Source organism: Tyto alba, unplaced genomic scaffold, assembly GCF_018691265.1.
Source record: "Tyto alba isolate M040663 unplaced genomic scaffold, T.alba_DEE_v4.0 Super-Scaffold_32, whole genome shotgun sequence".
In the NCBI taxonomy this organism is placed as follows: Eukaryota; Metazoa; Chordata; class Aves; order Strigiformes; family Tytonidae; genus Tyto; species Tyto alba.
This window is the reverse complement of record NW_024881307.1, coordinates 7,965,159-7,988,067: the sequence shown is the minus strand read 5'-3', so window position 1 is coordinate 7,988,067 and position 22,909 is coordinate 7,965,159. Positions and strand designations below refer to the sequence as shown.

At 41.9% G+C, this 22,909-nt stretch overlaps 1 protein-coding gene across 4 annotated transcripts in view; it reads left to right on the top strand.

Moving 5' to 3' along the window:
• The window catches only part of DRD2 (dopamine receptor D2), a 35,129-nt gene extending 13,222 nt beyond the window's left edge, over positions 1-21,907 (top strand). For 2 of the 4 annotated variants that reach the window (XM_033007532.2, XM_033007409.2), the window contains exons 2-8: positions 9,178-9,490; positions 12,441-12,550; positions 13,073-13,209; positions 13,893-14,083; positions 14,954-15,040; positions 15,690-16,029; positions 16,560-20,688. In XM_033007532.2, coding sequence (XP_032863423.1) covers positions 9,209-9,490; positions 12,441-12,550; positions 13,073-13,209; positions 13,893-14,083; positions 14,954-15,040; positions 15,690-16,029; positions 16,560-16,753 — 1,341 coding nt within the window. In that variant the 5' untranslated portion in view covers positions 9,178-9,208 and the 3' untranslated portion in view covers positions 16,754-20,688. Of the gene's footprint in view, positions 1-9,177; positions 9,491-12,440; positions 12,551-13,072; positions 13,210-13,892; positions 14,084-14,953; positions 15,041-15,689; positions 16,030-16,559; positions 20,689-21,027 lie in introns of those variants that run through there. The other 2 variants (XR_004409224.2, XM_033007600.2) reach the window with 2 other exon arrangements.
• The last annotated feature ends 1,002 nt before the right edge of the window (positions 21,908-22,909 follow it).

The window sequence follows — 22,909 nt, the reverse complement described above, 5'->3', positions numbered from 1 at the left end:
TTTTGTACAGAACAGAATGTTAAGTCTATAGTAATGCAATACTTAATAAGAACCAACGTCTTTCTAGTCAAAAGACCTGTCTCTGACAGTGGCCATCTCCATGTGAGAACACAGGAGTGAAGTAATATGCAATACCTACGCTGTTAATTCACAATATTTTCTGCAGCTCTTACAGATTTCATTAGATCCTGCAGTGCAAGAGCTGATTGTTTCTACAGTTTGTTTTCAAATGAGCCCAACATAAGACTTTGGAATGGGTCTTTGTTTTTAAGAAATAAATTCTTCAGCTTTATACACTGAAAATCAACATCTGTGTAATATTTCTAGTTGAGTGTCCAAAACCAAAAGCACATACAGTCAGAAATGATTTAAATAAAATCCTTGTCTGCCCATCCTTTCCACCAAGCTGGGAACTGTTCAAGTGGGCTGTGTTTGGAGTAGCTCCAGCTTGCAACATTCTTAATCTGCCAAATGCTCAAAAGATTAAAGCTTGCCCTGTACCCACATATTCTTAAAGAGTAATAGGAATCAGTGGCTCTGCTCCAGCAGCCTGCCAGGCGGGAGTCAAACTCTCTTCTGAATTACAGATGGGTAGAGGGAGTGATGGGGTTTTCTGGAGGAAACTCTTCATATCTGCTTCCATTATGGAAGGAAAACTAGTGATTTGTGATGTGAACTGCCCTTCTATGTCTGAGACTACTATCTGTGCATTGGTCAAGTCTCCTTTGAGGCAGGCTAGCTATCTGAGAACGTAAAGGCTGCTGCGACAGTGTAAGAGCCCATCCTAGAAGTCCTGGAAACCTGATCTGAGGGGAAAATGGTTCTCAATTTTCTGAAAATGTTTGCAAAATATATTCTGAATTTGAGTAACCAAAATATTTTCAGTTAGATCTTTTCAAAGAAAAGGGCATAATTTAACTAACATTTCAGAGCAGACAGTTGTTTGGTTGGTTGTTTTTTTTCTCTCATTTTGACATGAGATGTTTTAACAGGTTTGAAATCCTGGTAGATCCAAGCTCATTTATGAAAGAAACCTCAACCCACTAGAACTTTTCCTTGCAAAAGTTATTGGCTATGACTGTTTAACATATTGGAATGACAAATGTTAAAACTGGAAAATTTCAAGCAATTTCTGATAAAACCTTATGACAAGCTACAAGTCTTGAATAAAGAGAAGGCCTTCTTAAGAATGGAATCTGCTTTTCATTAGCAGAAAGACATGCTACAGCAACTTAAACGTGCATTTCTCCCCCTCTAGGGAAGACATCACTGAATTCTTCCCTTCCATCAGGTCTTGCAAAAAAAAACCTGGCAAGCCTTTAATTAAGGCCGAGATTTCCAAAGGACATGAAAACAGGAGGCAGTCAATTCCCAGTGAAATTCAGCCTCAGAACATCTTTCTCCAAATGGTCCAGACTAATGTGTGTGTTGGTTTTCAGTAGGGAGGGCAGTAACACATTCTGTTCCCCTTGTGCCACTTCTGCCTATACCGTAGCAGTGCTGGGAAATGTTTTGCTCCATCAGCACTGTACCCAGGGATAATGGACAAGTGCTGTGGGAAAAAGGAAAACTTCTTCCTTTTCCTCCCCACAATGCAATCTCAAACTCGGGCAAAAATTCATGGCATCACGGGGAAAGAGGGATGATTAATATACTAATACTACAAATGAAAAGCTGAGAAATCAAGTGACTTCTTGAAGTGAAAAGCATCAGGAGCATCTTCATTAAAACCAGGAATCAGCCTTGCAGTTCCTGAGTTACAAGGCTATTGCAATAAGATCATCCTGTCACCCACTCCTCCAGAAAGGAAACTCTGTGTTCCAGCGAAAGGAGCTCAGGCAGCTGTGGTTCTTGTCACTCTCTGTCTCTGTGCTGCTGTTAGGGACGTAGTAATTCACATTACAGAATTAGTTCAGAGAGCTCTGAACAATGCAATTATTGAGAAGTAAAGCACTTTGAATAGAAAATATTGTGGCATCCGCAAGAATGGTTAAAGTCGGTGACTCAAAGGCCTATATGGCAATAGTGTATTATATACAAACCTCATGCTAATAGCACTTCTGAGCACTTACAGGAGGAAGTGTTTAGATTAGGTACTTTACAACACGCTCCAGGGGGACATATGCACACTTTCTAGTAGGAAGATCCAATTAGGTATTACGCAGTACCAAGCGAAGTGCAGCAATATTTCTGGATCAGGAGTGAGCAATAACTGTGGTTAAAATGCCTTGCACTTGTATTTTGAATAACAAAGGATCTGAAGAATAGGGAGCCCTATAGAAAAGCAGGAGAGGAGGAAGCTTTTCAAGAGGCTTTTGCAAAGAGCTGATGGGAAGAACTGTTGTATTGGGTAGATACGAAGGTTGCACAGTGCTGAAGTTAGAATTCAGCCCCCCCAAAACACCCAGCCTTGTCACGATCTTTGTCTCTGATTTCTTTACCTCTAGGTGCAGAAGTAGCAAAGCCTACTGCTTGTGTAATCTACTTATTACTAGAGACTTACTTACCACTAAGAAAATGTAAAGAGTATAGAAAGTTAAGTTTGCCCAGTACTGCCTTCTGAAGAGATACAGTCGGTGCTCAAAACTGATTCAAATGTAATTCCTGGCAGGACCTCATCAGTCATGACTGTCAAATCCCTGCTGTATTTGCATGTACTACTCAGTGCCTGGGGGAGTCAGATTTATTTAAAGCCACTAGGACTTTGCTTGTGTTCAGCATATTGACTGATCCTGGAGCGTCAGATGCCAAGGCAGGTAGCCAGGATTTTTCACCAGCATTAGCAGCAGTAGTGGGTACTACGGTTTTCAGGTCAAGACAGAATTTACAGTATTTTCCTAATTCCTGACCTTTTCTCCTCTTTCTCAATGTCTGGAGACACTGTCCCTTGCATAGAACTGGAAGGGAAGAGGTTCTTACTCACTGCTAGATGTTACATACTTTCCTTGTTCTCTAGCGAACCATGACCAGAAATTCACAGCATAGGTTACCAGTTCTGGGTTTACATGCAAAAAAATAGTGAAATTACTCCAGAAGCTGCTTTCCTTTGAACAGTGCTCCTGAACAGGAAACAAAACAGCTCCTCAAACACACTTTTCCCTTCTCTTTCTCTTCCACCACCTCCATACTCAAACAGAATATGTTATTTCCCTTGATTGGAATGCCTCAGTCGCATTCTCAGTGGAGCCCAGTAAACAGCATCAAGAAGCAGCTTCAGGACAGAAAGGATGTCAGTTTGACAGCTTTCCTGTGGCCCACTGATTCCAAAATTTCAGAGGAAAATGACAGTATTCAGGGAGGCACTGTGCTGTGAAAATTTCACGTAGACATTGATTTCTGTGAAACAGAAATGCCTTTGGAGAAAATCTGTCCCTAAACACCTTCCTCATATAGTCCTAGGCTAGACTTTCAGTAACCTAATGGGTACGTCTGGGTAGCAGCAATTAGAAGGAAATAGGCAATCTGGCAAGAACTGCATGCAAGAAACACCTTGGGAAAGGGAGGTAGAGACTGTTCTGAGGCTGCTGTGGAAACATCTGCCATCAGGATATTGTTGCTGGTGGCTTTTGCTGTTGTTTTCCTGTTAGGTCTCCATAGAGTTCAGTCACTGAGGCATTCTGGCAATCAGGAGTCCCAAGCTGAGCAGCATGACTGTGGCTGGAGTCCACAGGAAAGCTTTCCCCAGAAGGCATGTGGAACCAGCGAGCTCTCCAAGTCACATCAGTGCTGCCAGCTGCCCGCAGCCCCCACCGCGCGCTGCCTGCCCCGGGAGGTGCGACCCGGCCAGTGCTCGGGCATCGCAGCAGGAAGCAGGGCACACCTCTTGCAGCTGGATCCCTCACTGCTGCTCCTACCTTTACCAGCCTGCTCCAGGCTGACCTCCAGACTTCATCTTAAATGCATTACGTCTGGGGAAAAACCCTAGGGAATTTCCTACTGCTTTATGAAGAAGCCAAGGCTGACTGGCACGTGTGCCAGGTCCAGATTAGGTCCGAAGACCACAAATCTTTGCCAAACAGAAGCCAGATGCTGCAATGACATACATCCAGGTGTTTTCCAGACACTGATGCTAGCTCAGGATCAGGCCTGTGAATATTTGTGAATATTTATGCCTGAGGGTGTTTGCAAGCAGAGTAAAAACCAAAGAAAGTGTTACACATTTGCAATTTCTGAGAGAAAAAAAAGACATTTGCACTGAATCAAGGCATCTCTGACCTAGCACAGAACTAAGAAGAGCAGAGAACAGACCCAGGATACTGTTCAAACACAGGTGAGCTGTAGGTGTGAGTTTCTGCTGAAGCCTTTTACCCTCTGTTTCCCAGTGAGCTGTCTGGTACATCTATCTCTATGCGATAGAGCAAACTCTGCTTCTCTGCTTAATACACATTCCATGTTTCAGATCTTGCCAGAAAGACAGACGGTTTTATTGCTGCCAGTTGTGAACATTACACATTTTCCAGGGAGATGTTGTGCTTGTTTGTCACAAATGTAATTAGATGATCAATCATGAGGAGCCAAGGAGAAATACCGGCATTGCAAACAAACATGTTTTTCGGTTTGCTCTCTGAGAAGAACGGGGAGTTAACTACGAAGGAGAGAAAAACTCTGGCTTTGCATTCACAGCCTCTACCCTGGCTCCCTTTTCCCTGTCATTTCTAGCAGGCAGTAGCAGCCGGACAGCAGATTTCCTCCAGTTGCTGGAAGACATCTGGAAAGCATGGGAACTTGTTGAGCGGTTGTTTTCCTCTGGTTAGGCCATGCTTGAACAGAGGCACTCAAGGAAATTAATGTAAAGGGGATTAGCACAGACCCGGGTATATGCCTGATCCAACGGAGGGGGAAAGCAGCAGAGATGCTCTGTGTGATGCAGGCATGCTGCTGCAACTGCTGGCATCAAACACAAGGCTGCAACCTTCCTGCCCTGTCCTGCCCTTGACCTCTCAGTAAATCCATATCTGGATTAGCTCAGCCATACTAAAAATCTGCATGGACTCTGCATGGGAATTAAAGTGGCTTTACTGCAGTTAGTTCACAAAGGAATTTGAGCCATTTCAGGACTCTACCCACATCTGCATCCAAAGTCTCAGCTAAAACTGAGACTGTTTTGCCTCCGGCAGTAGTATAAGGGGATAGTGAAACTCGACAAGCTCTCACGAGGACAGTGCATGGCAAGGTGCCATTTGTACAACCTTTTCTCCGTATTTATGATCCCTTCCCTCTGCCTCCATATGAAAATGTAGGTGCCTGGAAAATGCAGTAAAAAGCATTATCTTTTCTAGTCACCTTCTTTAAGTGCTTCTTTCTTCTCTACTGAGAAACTGTCAGCAGTAAAATAAAAAGTGCTCCTTAAAGCAGTACTGAAATACTCACAAGACACTCTAATGGCCACCAGGCATAATGCTTCTAAATGATGCCAGTTCTGTGCCTGGAGAAATGAAAATGATTTTTAGGACTGAAAACTCAAACTCTCAGAATTTAGGAATTAATAGAGATGTACATGTAATTGTAGTTTTGTACCATACATATATGTGGTAGATACAGTCTTTAATTGCATGATGACAAATTATACTCTGTTTCAGTTTCCCTACTTCATGAAAAATATTTTGAACTTTTTTTGTGTTTCATTTTCCCAAATTAAAACTTTTTTTTTAGAAATAGAAGCACCAAACCTTTCCATTTGTACAAAGTTCAAGCATAATTGTTTAGCTTTCCTCATGATGATCAGCTGCATGAAAAGACAAAAATTATTGCTGTAAAAAGAGTTCTAGTGAAAGAAAATAAAAAATCTTGCAGAAGCTACAGAAGGAAACGGAAGAGAATTTTTGCTCACTTTGTCCAGGTCCTTTTATGTCCTCCCTAACCCCCATCAAGTAAATGGCCAGTAGATGGACATGAGAGATTAGCTGTATATGGTTCCTCCAGCGCCGCCACAGAGATGTGATGGCCTATAAAATGAGCAGGGCCAGGATTACTGTGCACATAACTCACCCTTGTCTCTGACCTTTCCTCCATGAAGCACAACTGTTTTGTGAACTGCAGTCAGAGCTCAGAAGGAGCCAGAATAGGATCAAGGGGCTGATATTGCACATATCAAATCATTCCATTCCTTTTATACTTTTAAGATACTTTTCCATGTTCCTGCTTTTTTTCCATTCTGCATTTTATGCATGTTTCTGCCTTCTCTAGATAGTTTTGCATTATCAAAGGGTAACAGGAGAAAAGAAAAAAATGTTGCTGCATATAGGATTGATTTTTTTCCCCTTCACTCTGAGTCACATAAGCTAACATTTAATTAATTTCTGACACTTTGACAGTTTCTAAGAAGACATTTGTAGAGCTATCAAGTGCCGCTGATAGCACTGTCAGACAGACACTTTTTGAATTATCAGCTATTAAGGACCCATATGCAACAAATTTCTAAGGATTATTATACAAATTGTTCTTTGAATGAGAAAAGCACACAAAAGCTCAGTGAAACATAAAGAAACCATTGTTCCCAGGTGAATTTGATATTTGCAAATGTTTTGCTATTTTGATCACTTACATGGTTTAATAAATTGAATTCACTTTCTCTTCTATTAAGAAAATTAAACAGTCTGTTTTGGGACGTCTGAAAACATGGCCAGATTTTCAAATCACAGTGGTCTTTAAGGAGATACAGCTTGAGAAACATGGAATACTTGATTCTAGGAAGTGCTGAGCAGTGAATGCGGTCCCTTCAAGATCTCTCAAACCAGAAACACCAAAACCAAAGCAGCCAGAATCTCCAGCTGCTTCTAAACAGCTCTTGTCTTTACTCTTTGATTACCCTCTCTAACATATTGCCATTTTTTGATGTAGTGACTACTGTGGGTCCAGAAACAGATCTCAATAATTTGCTTTTAAACATACAGGCAAACCTGACAGGGGGCTGAAATGATCAACGTGGATTAATGTCATTCCAGAGACACTCAGCAGCTGTGGGTGGCAGCTCAGGTGTGACAACTCTATTTTTGCTGGCCTCACTATTTACGCGTTGACAAAGAAGGTCTATTTCAACAAATGGGACAGAGCTGTATTTTGCCTTGCTCAATGGCACGGCTATGGCTTGACGTTAGCATTTGTCTGCCCCTGCTGTATGCCAGAGCCGTGTTATTATGATTAGACTGCTCCACTTGCTTGTCCCTGGAGCATCTGGCATCAGTGGTTCTGGTGAGCTCAGGGAACATATTAGCTCATCCAGTGAAATTCAGCTCAGTGCTCCTCTCCCTGTAGCCTTTGTGGTTCTCTGAAAAGCAGATTCAGGTGCACACCAGTCAGATCTGAGCATGTCCAGCTCTGACATGAAGAGAACGGGGATGATTTGCAGACTGAGGGAATACTCATGTTTTAGCCCATACTGCTTCAGCAAAGACATATCATGTGGAAATCCCTTCTTTTTCTAAGTGTGTAGAAACTCCAGCAGGACCCAGACATGGTGTGGAAATACCCAGAATACAGTGCCAACCATCGTGAGCATCTACTGCACAGATCCTGCTCTGGGGGCTCTTTGGTGAGCCCACCTAATGAGAGCCAAAAGAGCCTCACCATGCAGCCAGGAAGAAGTCTTTCCTGTATGCCAGAGACAAATATACTGAAGTCTCATTGCAAATGTGGAATTTGTTTTTCATATTCTGGCTCCAGACAAAGACGCCAACACAGACACTAGCTGCCAAGGTCTTCACGATGCAGCTTAACTTTTAGCCAGGTTCTTACAATGTGGACATATGTGCCATTGGACGCCAATGGTCTAGGGGTATGCAGAGTCCCAACATCACTGTTTGCGTCACCTGCTGGCATAAAATACATGTAATCTCATGGACATTCATGGACCTTCACTAGCCAGCACCATACAGAAATATGACCTAAGAGATACCAGTTCTATTGTGGTGTATCATCACAGCAGAAATCACAAACTTCCCTTCACATACCACATCCCATACTTTAGTTTTGCTTATATATCTTCCTCAGCAGAGGGTAGCTTTTTGCTGTCTGCATTTGCAGCTAATAACTCTCAAACCTCTATATCCAGACACCAACATTTCTTTAGAATATCATTTCCTCATCTCTGTTCAGTTCATTTTCATTCTTCCTCCTCTTCATCTGTAACAAATGCCTGTAAGCCTGGGACCTGATCCATAGCCAGTGGAAACCAAAGGAAGGTCTCTCAGTGACACCTCTCTTACTGTGTTCCAAAAATGGCCCAGCTAATGAAGCAGAGCACAGAGGCAGCCCTGGGAGACAGAAAACGTCCAAAAAACTAGAAGACACTTTGCAGTTGTCTTCGCTATGCCTGCATAAAACAAACATAAAGACCTAAATAGGCTCTAGGGAACTCTACAGCAAAAAAGATTATTTTTTACCTTTGAATATGTTACCTTTGAAAGAGTGCACAGCACGTGGCCACTGGCCAGGAAAGAAATGACAGTTTGCAGGGATGCCACAGATTTCTAAGGAGATTTGTCTTCCCAGTGCTAGGAGCTGCAGAGGCTGGGATGTGGGATGGCACCCAGCCATGCTCCCACCATTTTGCTCTTTGCACTGCAACCTCACCAAGGGAATGGCAGAAGTCAGGCACAGTCCAGCCCTGACTTCAAAACTGCTGCTGTCAAGTTTTATTATCATCACAATTCAGTTCGTAGTTTTATTTATTTATTTCCCTGCTGAAGGAAAAAAATAAGGAAAAGCAAAGGGGAGGAGAAAAAAAAAAAAAAAAAAAAAAAAGGAACAGAACACAGCCCAAGGCCCCGTGAAGCACATAAAAATTAAACAAAGCAGGTCATGGCACATCTGCCCTGAACTGCGCACACCTAACATGGAACAGTTAGTGACTAGGGAATGTCAGAAGTGACACAAAAATCCCAGGCACTCTGCCTGAATTGGCTGTAACACAAAGTAACTGATATCCCTGGCCACAGAAATCGAGGGGATGAACTGGAAATAGAACTTAACTTCTTGAATCCCTGTCTGGGTATTTGACCATCAGTTCAGCCTCCCATCTGGATCTTCATCACATTTCTAGTCAGTCAACCATTTGCACACAGGAATTCAGAGTAGGGGTGAACAGGCTCCAGAGAATCCCAGGAGTGAGGTAGCACATTGTTTTATTTTTATTGTACATGTTGGCCTTTGACTGTCTTTTCAACATCTTTGTGTCAGGGTGGAGCTGGAAACTGGCACTTTTACCTCCATGGATCCCCTAAACCTCTCTTGGTACAACGGTGACATCAGTGACAGGAACTGGAGCAAGCCACTCAACGAGTCCAATGCAGACCAGAAGCCTCAGTATAACTACTATGCCATGCTGCTCACCCTCCTCATCTTTGTTATTGTTTTTGGCAATGTGCTGGTGTGTATGGCTGTGTCCAGGGAAAAAGCCCTTCAGACTACCACTAATTACCTGATCGTGAGTTTGGCAGTGGCAGATCTCTTGGTAGCAACTCTGGTCATGCCTTGGGTGGTCTATCTGGAGGTAGGTGACCCAGTTTTCTTATGTAGTACTGAATGTTTCTGGTGAACGGGTGGAGAGAAGGAAGGTTTAGCAGCCTGAACATCAGCTATTTCAAGACCTCCTGAATTTCCCAAAACAAAAGTGTTTTTAATTTCCTAACAGTTGGTCAGATTTTTCCAGGAAATGGATGTGATAGCAGATGGCAGGCTGACTTGAAAATACACTGTTGTTCAGAGGGCTAAATTACAACCCAATTGCACTGAAATTCTGGCCTTTAAATAGAGGGGTCAGAAGCAAAAGGACCCCAATTTTGTTTTCAAAACTATATAGATGAACCATGCATTCCCAAGCACAAGAATGAGTCTGCGACAACGTCATGGGTATCACACTAATAAACTGCATCAAATAGTAATCAAAAATCTATTTCTAAAGGACTACAGTAGTAAGAATAGAAGGCAATTGTACAAGTAGGATGTAAATCCAGAGGTTTTATGTCACAACATATGAGAGAAACAGAATCACAAGTGAGCTACTTTTCACACTGCAGCCGTTAGCATGCCACTTTTGTACAAAAGAGCTCTATGCTTCTGCATACAGAGCCATATTTGAATGGCACTGTGGTTTGTGAAAGTCAAATACTCCCAAGACTGCCACCTGTTTACTTGATGGCAAGTGATTCTTGCAACAGTAAATAGCCTGAAAGAATGAAAGGCATCTCAAGAGGAAAACATAAGAGAAGATACACAGCCTCTCTCCCTTGGCCCCTTTTGCTGGGAAGCCCGTGTTCTTCAGTCAGCTGAAAGCTGGCATGCTGGTGGCAATCACAGCCAGTAGAGAATGAATGGTGGCAAGAAAGCACAACACTGAAACTCTATTGAGTTTACAATTAATCTTCAGGCACTTGTTTATGACAGAAAATGGTAAAACAGAGAGGAGCAGGGGAAGAAGCCATTATCAATTAGCCTGTTAGATATTAAGGCAAAGCAAAACAAACCCACTGACGTGACATAGGCTGTCAAGAAACCACAATACTAATTATCACTCCAGCTAATTATTGTTTTTGTTGCACTTTAAAAATGTAAAACATCATGCATCTGCTAAAGCTTATTAGCATGACCACAGACTGGTTATGATTGTAGTGAATGCCTCTGGGACTAGTTAAGCTCTTCTATTATATTCTTCTTTTGCAACAACCCATTTTAAGCAGAGGCTGATGCTGTGAGAAGCTCTTGCTCTCTTAGGCCCAGCTGTAAGAGTCTCTTAGACACTTCTTATTTTAATGTGGAAAAATAAAGCACAAATGTTGTAAGATGCTTCCCCTTTCTGGGCTCATGTGTACATGGGAGTTGGTCAGGAGCCTCAGCTTCCTTAATCTACCAAGTAGGACAATCAGGCCTCTGAATACCAACAACACCTTTTTTTTTTTTTTTTTTCCTAATTTAATTTTGCCCTTTCTGCTCTTACCCACACTTTGCTAAACCTACTGCTAGCTTGAAACAACAAAAACATGACAAATACTTGCTGACAGAGAAGGAGCCATTGGACTGACATGGGTTAGGCACACTGTGGTCCCTCTCTGGGTCTGCAATCTGAAATCAAAACTGGACAGAAACCTTTGTTCTCCTAATATCTTCCTTTTTTTTTTTTTTAGGCTTTGTGCCACAAACATGAATGTCAAAAGGAAATCCTTTTAAAAATCAGCCTTGATGCTAACAAATCTCCTACCTCCAAGATTCTGAGGTGTCTCCTACATAAATGCAAGCACCAAGAGAAAGAACTGCTGCAGTTTATAGCATCTCTCAAACTCAAAACCGTACATTCAGGAAACTGATTTTGCAGAGGCTTATATCTGGCTGGAAACCTTTGCCTTTGGGCAAATTCTCATCAAAGTTACTGATATAACTGTCTCTTAAGTGCTTTTTTAATCACTGAGTATTCATCTGTCACTCAGTCTTCAATGCAGTCATTCTTTCTTCTTTCTTTATACTGCCTATGGTTATGTATATCAGAGCAGAAATAACTGAAGAATAGATATCTTATTCATTCTATTTTCAAATGCAGTAGGACTCTATTTTTATTAGAGGGAAATATACTTTTTTCATCACATGTCAAATACAGCAGTCCTAATAATTGCTATTAAACTTAATTGGCAAAGTTCAGTTTCAATAACAAGATAAGCGAAGAGAAAAAGGCTACTGGTAACTAGAAGCGTTATCATTAGTTCTTTGTCTTTATCACAACATGTAGTGTGTCAAAGAATCTTCACACTGAATTAAATTAATTTTGTTCACACACAAAAAGAATGCGAGGAATTTCTGCCCCAGTTTTTTAAACTAAGAAATGAGGGAAAGCTCCTGCTTCTCTACTGCTGATCTTTGCTAGGTATAATTGCAAAAAGTGTCTAATAAAAATCTGTAAATAGAATTAGAGGTGCTCAGGATATAAAATTAATTTATTTCTTTCCTAATACTTCTTTGCAATGCTTCAGAGACCCGGTTAAGCTCCTACATAGTTCACACTGACTTTGAGGAGATTTGCACTCCCTTGTGTCATTGGAATATGAGCCCACGTTTGTGTTTGCTGTTTGAGCTGCCCAACTCAATACAGAGTTACAGGATGGAATTAGGAAGGACAAAATCACACCAGTCCTCAGGGGAGTGCTCTAAAGCATGGTTTGGATGGAGCAGAGTACTTCCTTTGTGGCCACCATTGGACACCTTTAGACTAGACAGGACAAAGTCCTCAGAGGCACTCAATGGCAAACAATCCTACTTGACACACCATGTGACTAATTGCATGTGGCCTGATGCCAGCTGGAACATCTGTAGACAAAATTTTGATCCCTCTTGACCCAGCTGAACTCCAGCTACCAGCAAGAGTCTATATCTTTGTGCAAAATTCTCCCTTTAGACCAACTCAATAGCATATCCTCAGTGAATTCTTTTACTGACCTTATTTTCTCTCTTTGCAGGTGGTTGGTGAGTGGAGGTTTAGTCGGATCCACTGTGATATCTTTGTAACCCTTGATGTTATGATGTGTACTGCCAGTATCCTCAACCTCTGTGCCATCAGCATTGACAGGTGAGGGCTCCATGACATCACGTCATGTCAAATTCATGGTAGCAAGTCACAGCCATCTTTATATGGTCTGATTTCACCTGTGACTCAGAGGCTTGAAAATGGTGAGAACTAGTGTTGTTGACATCTTTTGAAGAGCAATTTAGAGGACCTAAGTGAGGTCTGAGCAGGGATTCTGTCAGAAGCAGACATAGAAACTCTGGTCTTGAGAACGTAAATGGAATTGTCTGTATATGTCCCCATTAGCTCAGTCCTTCTGTTTATATACTTGAATGGTGGAGCAGACATCAGTGGGAAGGCAGTAGCTCAGAGAAAGTGGAAAAAAAATGCTCTACTAAGCTGACCCCAGCCTCATGCTTTCCAAAACAGGGAACGCGGACACCTTAGAGAGTTATGAAACCTGACTTGCCCTCTATCCTCTTGCTGGACCAGGCTTTCAGACACAGTAACTAGGTACGATTTCCCACAGAGTTTGTCAGCACTGGCAGTATAACAATAAACTGGGTTTGTATCTTCACACTGCAGGTACACAGCAGTAGCAATGCCAATGCTGTATAATACCCGCTACAGCTCGAAGCGCAGGGTCACAGTCATGATTGCAGTGGTCTGGGTGCTTTCATTTGCCATCTCCTGCCCACTCCTCTTTGGCCTCAACAACACAGGTAAGTGTTATGCCACCTGCAGCTGGCTATTGGCATCTTCCTGGCTTTACTGGGTCCCCAGAGAGTTTTCTGTTACAAGTCAGAAATAAACATGGGGATTGGGTTTTAGGTGTATTGGGATATATCCATCCCTGTTTCAGGTGTCCTCTCCGGATATCATCCCAGACTACTTCTGTCAGCTGTTTCTGGATCTGTTTCATCTCTTGCTGTTCCAGAGCAGTGTTTTAGAGACACGGGAACTGAGGTTATGTAGAAATTTACACAGCATTCATCAACGTTATGTTAACATTTGTCCACTACAAAATCAAAATCCCTCTCATATTAAAACATGTGAAAAGGAAAGCCATGGGAAAAATAGCTTCACTGAGACAGGAGAGAAAAGAACTGGCCTGTTCAGTCACCAGTTCCATAGGAAGACTGGATTGTATACAGCATGGGATCAGTGGGTTTTTAGTTATAAAGCAAGCAATAGCCAGGGACTTTGGGTCATATGTGACTCTATGACCCAAGGGGAGTTTGCTGTTCTGGTATCGCTTCCAGATGACACAGTGGTCCCTCCTAGAACCCAAACCCCTCGCTCTCTGTGTATCTCTGTGCCCTTCTGAAAGAGGGAGAGAAGAGGGGGAAGCCGGTGCTAGCTCCTAGCAGCATGGACAACAAGCCTGAAACTTTTTGTCTTCCAGATGAGAATGAGTGCATCATTGCCAATCCTGCCTTTGTCGTGTATTCCTCTATCGTCTCCTTCTACGTTCCCTTCATTGTCACCCTGCTGGTGTATGTACAGATTTACATAGTGCTCCGGAAGCGCAGGAAGCGTGTCAACACCAAGCGCAGCAGCCACGGCCTGGACTCAGACACGCAAGCCCCACTGAAGGTAACTAGACCTCTGCCTTGCTCTCAGCAGTCCGTCCTTTCCCCTTCCTGCTCCACTCCATTCCCCAAAGCACTTCCTCCTTTCCCCAGATGACGCTGTCTGGACTAGGTGAAATACTGGATCACAAATGTGAATGCTGTGTCCCGTGCCATTTTGGAGTCCCAGTTGCACACTCTGGCTTATCAGGTCACTGCCTGGTGCTTCGTAGGCCTCCCTGGATCTCAGGGGATATTTCATGAGCAGATCTGCATTAGGAGCTGCTTCATTAACCAGACTACATTTCCTTTGGCTCTGCTGAGTTTGGGTTGGGGCACCTGACGACAGGCTGTACTATTTTCTGAGTCAGTCCTGCTGTTGTGATGAAGAAGTTCAAGGAATTTGTTTGTGTGGCTGGGGTGCAAACTACATCACTGGTAATGATACCTCTGCAGTGAAAACAGCCTTTGGAAGCATCAGATATGTATACAAGTGGAGTCCAGCTGAGTGTGTTAAGTGTGAGACCACTTGTCAAAATGCTACCCTTGCAGCACAGGCAAAACAACCAGTAGGAACATATAGTGCCAGAGGCACTACCTCCAAACTGTTGCCTCAGAGGCCAGTGCCATGTCAAGCAAAGAAGGCAGCAAGGCAGGGATAGACTGAGACGTAAGCAGATCTTTGTGATTTCCTTCCTTTGGTGAAAAGCACGAGGGATAGTTGCCTCCATTACTGCTTGCTCAGAGTAGTTTTCCATCATTCTTGGCACCTTAGTCACACTGATTAATTTCTGCTTCATGCCCTGTGTTTGTATTTCCACGTGCTTCCCTTACCAGCTTCCCTTCCCAATTACTATCTGCTTGTGTAACCTCTGAGCTGATGCTTGCCCCTTAGGACAAATGCACTCATCCAGAAGACGTCAAGCTCTGCACAGTTATTGTGAAGTCCAATGGGAGTTTCCAAGTTAATAAGCGCAAAGTGGTGAGTGTTAAAGAGAAGTGGTAGCTTTTCAGAGTGTTTAGCTTTCCCCTTTTCTGCTCTCAGGATGCAAAATAAATTTACGTAGGGTGGGATGAAAAATAAACTAAGAACAAAGGTTACCATTCAATCTCAATTTAAATATTATTCCCATTCCTTAGAGTGAAGCAGGGGGTTTAAGATCATAGAACTCAAAAAGCCAGACTAAGCTCACCTAAAGATCAGCTATAAAAGCCATGACATTTTAACATTTTGTGCCTTTGATTTTCTTCTCCTCTGTTACTTATTTTAAGTCTTGGACTGCATTGGCTTTGTTGGGTTTTGCTTGTTGATTTTATTTTTATTAATTTATATTCTGAAAACCTAAATAAAATCTATAGGGAGTGGTGTCATTGTCTCTCCCATTTCTTGGGCTCTTTTTGCAATAAAGGAAAGTAATTCACTGCGGTTCTGTAGATGGCATCTACCCAAAGGTATTCTTATCTGTAAACACTTTACAGCCCTTTCTCAAGCATCTACCAAAAATGTAGGGAGAGAGAAGAGGGATTGATTGTTCTTCAACATCATCCAGCTTCACTCTGTAAGGAATGTGCATTGCTTGTCTCTGTATATTTATCTGTCTTTATGTTGTGGACATTTGATTCTTGTCCAGGAGGCGGAGAGTCACATAGAAGAGATGGAAATGGAGATGGTGTCCAGTACCAGTCCCCCTGAGAAAACCACCATCAAACCTGTGGCAGCACGTAACCATCAGTTGGTTGTGCCAATTGCTTCTAATCAGGGCACCAACTCAACCCTGCAGGCACCCTTGGACAGCCCTGGGAAAGTAGAGAAGAACGGACATGCCAAAGAAACGCCCCACACGGCCAAGGTCTTTGAGATCCAGTCTATGCCCAATGGCAAGACAAGGACCTCTCTCAAGGCTGTGAGCAGGAGGAAACTGTCACAACAGAAGGAAAAGAAAGCCACTCAGATGCTAGCCATTGTACTTGGTGAGAGGGCGCATTGGCTTCCTCTTGTGTTTCTGCAGAAAACCAATAGCTACCCAGGGTTAGAGTAGCCAGTCTGAAGATCCAATGTAGACTGTTTTTCCAGGCCTCCACAGAAATTTCACTTGATACATTAGAGGATATGTAGGCAAGCAGGCAGGAAGCTGCCAACAGGAAGGCTATCTCCTTCTCAGCTAAGAACAGTACACAAGGCTCAGAAAGCTGTCCATCTGTGGGGTGTTTGGACTGCCAAGACACAGCTGGGTGCAGGGGCAAGAGAGCTCATGAGCTTCTAGGATGCAAAAGGCAGCATAGCTCAGCAAGATACTGGTACCTCTGAAGGCCAGATTTTTTGATTTAACCAGTCTAATTACATCAGCAAAGAAGTTCTTTAGTACCTGGATATTCAGAATATAGACTATGAGACTTAACAAACAGAAGGCTTCTTCCTCAGGGAAATATTACTGTTCTCATAGTTTTAATATTTGTCCAGCTTTCAGCAATCAAAATCTGTCTCTTTCCTTTTCTCCCAGGTGTTTTCATCATCTGCTGGCTCCCATTCTTCATCACTCACATCCTGAACATGCACTGCGATTGCAACATCCCCCCAGCAATGTACAGCGCCTTTACGTGGCTTGGATATGTCAACAGTGCTGTCAACCCAATTATTTACACCACCTTCAACATTGAATTTCGCAAGGCTTTCATGAAGATCCTCCACTGTTAAAAGCAAAAACAGCAACTGCATTTTTAAGATGACAAAAAAGAAACCAATGCCATTCACGCACACCAATGGGCAGCAATGGAGAGGTCTCAAGCTCCTGTATTGGGCATGAGGCCTACAGTATTACAACAGTGCCATGCCCATGCACCTCTTGGTGGGGATGTAACGAGGACCTTCATGTGAGAGGTTCTCTCATCCCTCAAGGTGATCTTTGGACTCTGGGACATCAATCCCAAGGGCACTTTTCAGAGCTACTCTCACACTGTGTTTAAAGCGGAAGCAAAAATCAAGACACACTCACTTGATTCTTGCCTGTGGCCATCTAACCTTGAGTGCATTAAACACAGACAGTCACTGAGCCATGTGAAGGTAGCGATAGGTCACTGCCGCTGCTGGCTTTGTGTTATGTCATCGATACAATTCTCACCAAAGACAAGACCATCTTTTCCGCTTTGCAGTAGGAGCCAGACAGAGCTTGCAGAAACTCCATGCAATAGCTTTGCCTTCACTTTGAGCTGACTTACCCAGTATTAAACTGCTGAAGCCTTTAGAAAAAACTTTAAGAGGTTCCTGCCACCTACAGATCCAGTCCCTGCAAGAATGTAGGCCTACAAGCAACGGGCAGAAGGAAGAAGGGGAGCGTAAGTCTCACGTGGGACCACTACATCAGTGTAAATATGGATAAATAGGATGAGTTGAACAGAAGGCCAAGCCAAAAAGTAGATGGAGAGAAACTAAAGAAGTGATACCTTGTATTGCATGGTATACAAACAGGACAGCAACCATCATATATCATCAGCCAGCCCAGCAGCAATTTCTGCCCACCAGCATTTCATCTCTGGTCTCTTACAAGAAGTTATAAAACTAGGTGAGGAGTGTTAGTGTGGTAAATATAGATCATGAAGACAGTGTGCCAGGTGAGGCATCTGCAGCCATGTCCACCTCAGATGTGAACTTGAGCAAGTCATCTAGGTTAGGTCCAGTTCTTCTCACCTAACTTCAGGGTGCCATGAAGCCAAGGACCACCTCAGATATGATTTTCCTATGTCTCTCAACAGAGAAAGTGCAGAGTAATATTGTGCCTAATTTAAATTAACAGTAAATGAGATAAAAATGTGTGGTTTGGAAAAAGCCAGAATAAAAGCCCAAGAAAGTCCCTAGCTGAACCTGTGCTGGTGTTCAAGTTGGACTCTGGAAAGTTCTGGGTGTTTCCAGCATCCCTTACCGCCTGATATCTACCTTTCATCAATTTAAACAATTGAAAACCCGTAACAGCATAACTTCACCATGCTGACTCTGGCATTGCCAAATCAGCACTGCATTTACTAATTGTACTCAGTTCACAATACATTTCGTAATATCTCTGTAAATAAAACCTAGTAAGATGAATAAAATTACGTGGAAATAGGTCTGGCTAGAAATTAATGTAGGATCTGGAGAACTAGATGATTACAATAGACATACGCAGAGGCAGGCCCCCAAGTTCTAGTTACCTGCTGTTTTCTGAAGATGTTAAAACACAATCCAGAGAGCAATATAATCCCTTTTCTCTCTGTACACTTTGTGGAAGTCACATAGTTTCTGTTTCAGAATAGATAAAGACCGCTGCCAAGGGGGGTTTCTTTTATTCTCTGGGTTTCTTATATTGCTAACAAAGCATCTTCCTGTGGGATGGACTGTGCTGGTAGAACGTGTTCCAGATGTATATCAAGAAGAGATTATGTCAAGCAGCTATAACTCATGCTCTCAGCTGTTTTCTGAAATTGAAATAGAAGTTCCACCTTGATCCAGCGGATTCCATTCTAAACCTCATATTCCTGGAAGAGGCCAATAACTAGTGGTTTTAGTTTGTATAACATTAGAGCATGGCTCTTCAGGGTCTGTTCATAGCTATAAATTTAAATGAAGAGTGATTTTACAGATGCCGAAATGTATCCCACTTTAGCAAAGGATTTTAGCATATACTCTCTGAAGAAATAGGTCCTATATATTAACTGAATAGGAGAGTACATGCTTATCAGAGCAACATTTTTGTTGGCATACATGAACCAGGTGTTACATGATTCTGTCAGAACAAAATGTTATGAACATGTAAGATGGGGCCAGTCATTCTTCTGTCTTAGCATTGTAATGCACAGCTAGGGAAGCTTTGCATTTTATATGTTAATGGGATTATAGGCAAGGGAAAAAAACATTTCTTACAGAAGCACAGGAAACTTTCCAATCCTTTTTTAAACAGCAAATTGGAAACACTAACTCAAGAGATCTCAGGCACATGTTACCTCTTCTTTTGTTTGGTTTTTTTTTCCAGTTTTAACCAATCCAGTTCACTCAGTGATGGGATTCAGCTCAGACTGGAATTACTTAAAAGATTCAAAGAATAATGTAAAGTCAGTAGGGTTTTTTTGTGGAGAAAATACTAACTAGCTACTGCTCAATTTTAACATATTTACAATCACAAAACAGAAAGGTGCCATTTGGTGCATATAGACAAAAAAAGCTCTAAAACATTTGAAATTTCCATAGGTGGTTTGACCTGTACTAAAACCTGATGTGAGCCCTCAAAATAAGTGGAATGTGAATAATGTCTTATCTTTCTGCTATAATTTTATTTCATGTTCAGTGTTAACCCAGGACAAAATCATCATCTTCAATGCTGTGTACCTTGTTCAAAAATCTTGTTTCTGAATCAAGATGCAGAACCTTATAGCTCAGCTCACTTGAACTACTAGATTAAAAACTCTTCCAAAACATTGTGGAAGAAGAAAGCTGCTGAAAATAGTCTATGTCCTTCATAGGTTTGTTAACTTGGACCAAAAAAAACCAGGAAAACAGGTGTCATTTCCTAGAGATTAAGTATCTGTTGGGTCAAATTACCAGCAGCCCATCATTCATCCCAATGATATTTTAAACCACTTACTCCTAACACTCCAGACTCAAATGTAACCTGTGGAAATATCTATATCCCACTGCCCTTGGAAAGGCGGTAATGCCATATCTGTTCACGTCCTCTGCAGCAGGTTTTCCTTTCCCATAAAACATCTACACTTAAAGACAACAAACACTTTCTACCCATGAATCAAGGCTTCATAACTTTTTGAGAGGGGACCAAAATATCATCACCTCTGGCTTTACAAAGAATAAACTAATGCCAAGAGCAAGGACAGTCTTTGCAATCTGTTTGTACAGCACCTGGCACAGTGACTGACAACCAGGCCGTAGTGGTGATAGAAGGTGTTTGTAGAAACTTCTGAAAATTGTGAGAAGTCAGCTGCATCATACAGGACTGAGGCCTCTTGCCCACAGATCTGGGTCTGGCAAATAGAGTCATCACTGTTACTACCACTCTGGAAAAAATACTGCTTTCCCAAGGACTTCAGATGGCGGGACATGCTGATGATGGTAAGGGTACTGATATGTTTTTTTAAAACACATTAATGAGAAGATTTCATTTCTTCATTTCTGAAGAAGAACTTAAGACCCTTGCTATAGTCCCTATTTTGTGATTAATTATTTGCAATTGAAGTTTTAGTTCTGCTTATTGAGTCTTCCTGTTCCTGCTTTTCTTCCCTGTGATTCACAGCTCGCTGAAGCCCATGTGGCTCTCTGCATCCCCTGAACAGGTTTTAATTAAGAAGCTAGTGAATCCTGCCTGCACGGTATTTGGCGCTTGCCTGCTTGCTCCCACTACAGTCATGATACTGTTTATCTTCCTGATTGAAGAGTGAATTAATTACAGTAGGTCTAACCAGCTGATTAAATCCTGCTGAAATAAAAAGGAAAACAGAAAAAAAAGCCACTAGCTCTGTGGTGAAAATCTCCAGAGAAAACATGACTCCCTGAAGAGTCAAGAATGTACAATACTCATCACACGTACATGTGACACCAACAAATGTCTTCATGCAGCACTGTAATTAAATAGAGACTTGTACAAGCTACTCTGATGTTATACGTTTATTTCGTTCTTTTTACTAGAAACAGCGATAATGGTGTTTAGCTGCAAGGGGTCAGACTAAGGACCTGTGGTTATGCTATACACTGTATAAACACGTAACAGGAAAAGATGGCCTTCAGATGAGATCTTGTATTTTTTCCGACTTACTTTTCTGATTAGCTGCATTTTTCCTTTTTCTTCTTTATCCTTAAGTCTATCCTTAAGAATTCTAGCTTTGTCTAGGCTAAAACTAGAAGAATCAGACATAGCAAAGAAAGGGTGCAGGAGGAGACAGACAGAACAGAAAATATACTTAAATTTCTCTGTCTCTCTTCTCTTCTAGACAGAAGCAGACTGGGGAGGATTTGGAGGAGGAAGGGATGGAAAACGGATAAGTACCTGGCCAAGAGCAGTCATGCTGGTACTTGTGGCACCACAACAGCTGCCTGTATTTAATTTTTGACACTACTCAGTCACATCTGGTACATAGCAGTTCACATACAAGTTCAAGATGGGTAATGAAAGCCACTGTTCTCATTGGGACATTGTTTGTCTACCTGAGCTGTAAAAGCTGAGGGAAACAAATCTATATAGGTCAAACATAAGCAGCACCCTGTATGAGTTTGGTTGGCAACAATTAACAGTTGTGTGGAATCTACAAACTCGCAATCTCTCTGCATGGAGAAAATAAATAGAAGCTGTCAGACCACTAAGGCACTGCAGGCAATTTGTACGACAAGTACAATATTTTTAACACTGTATTTTATGCAGAAGTTAGTATGTCCCGAAAAGGTGATTATGGACTTCACTTGGCTAAGCACACCTAATGTAAGAACTCACACCGGTGAGAGTATTTCTGCTGTCCACCTATATCATTTGGTCTTGCATAAGAGGTTTTGGTGAAGACACTGTGTGGGTCTGGCAGGGCAGACAGCAAGCTGCATCTGGGTCCTGTGTAGTAGCTTATGCCAACGTTAAGTAACTAATCACATGGGTTTGTCTTCCTTCTGCATTTTGCTTGACTTTTATGCTGGAGAACATCATTTCATTTAGGAATATTTACATTTATATTGCACTTACTGTTGCACTGCTTCCTCAAGCTACCAGCTGAAATGTTTGGTATTTATGCAAGAACTGATCCGATAAATGGATGTGAACCTCAGCCATTAGTCGGCATGACAGTAAAACCTCAGCTTAGGCTGCCACACAACTGGGGCTCATGGATAGTTTTTTTCCAAGATTATTTTCTTTATACAAAAAAGAATTAAAAAAAAAAAAAAAAGGTAAAAAAATCTTTTATACTACTAGGATAGAAAACTATCTATCTCCAAGAACTAACAAACTGAAATTTCAGTTTAATGGCAGTTTGTATTCCTGGCATGAACCAAAGGTCTTGGTCTACTTAGTTTTGAACCAGCATGGAACAGAAATACAATCCCTGCCCTGAAGTCTTCAGTTTATACAGTAACCAGAATTTCTAAAGCTACTAAGTTCAACTGATGCTTAATTCTCCTTGCTGTATGATCCAACTTAATGCCACCATGACTGACAGAAAATTAGGTGCTCAAATGACCCCCCCCCACACCCTAACACAACAGAATAAAAGATATTCCAGGATGAAACAACAGGACACACAACAGCTTGTTTTTAGTGTGTCTAGCCCCAGCCTGTCAGGATAGAAGGCCAACTACCATGTGATTCTCCTTTACAACAAAATTTTATTTCTGAGCCTATAGACTACAAAACAACCCCAGCAACCACTGCGAGCAAGCACTGTTCACACCATTCAAAATAAACAAACCAGAACTGATCTGTCCATCTCCTGGGGCATTTGAAAGGGTCCTATAGTTTCAGGTCAAGCCTGACAGATTAATGATTATGCTTTCTTCTGCATGTCTAGCAAAAAAAAAAAAAAAAAAAAAAAAAAAAAAGAGAGAGGGAGAAAACCAGTTGCACTTGTTAAATTAACTCATTCTCTTTAATCAAAGCTTAATAATTAAAACTACTCCACCAACTCCTGTCTTTCTGATGATACCAGACTGTCTGCTTCATAAATAGCTTTTGACTCATAAATAACAACTTTCTTCACCAAAGAAAGAGTGATGATGGTGGACTAAATAAAGTATAATGAATAATCAACAAACCTAGAAATGCATTTAAATAGACTTAAGAAGCAAAGCAAAACCCAGGCCCTTTCAAATGAGGAAAAACATCCTTCATTCCCA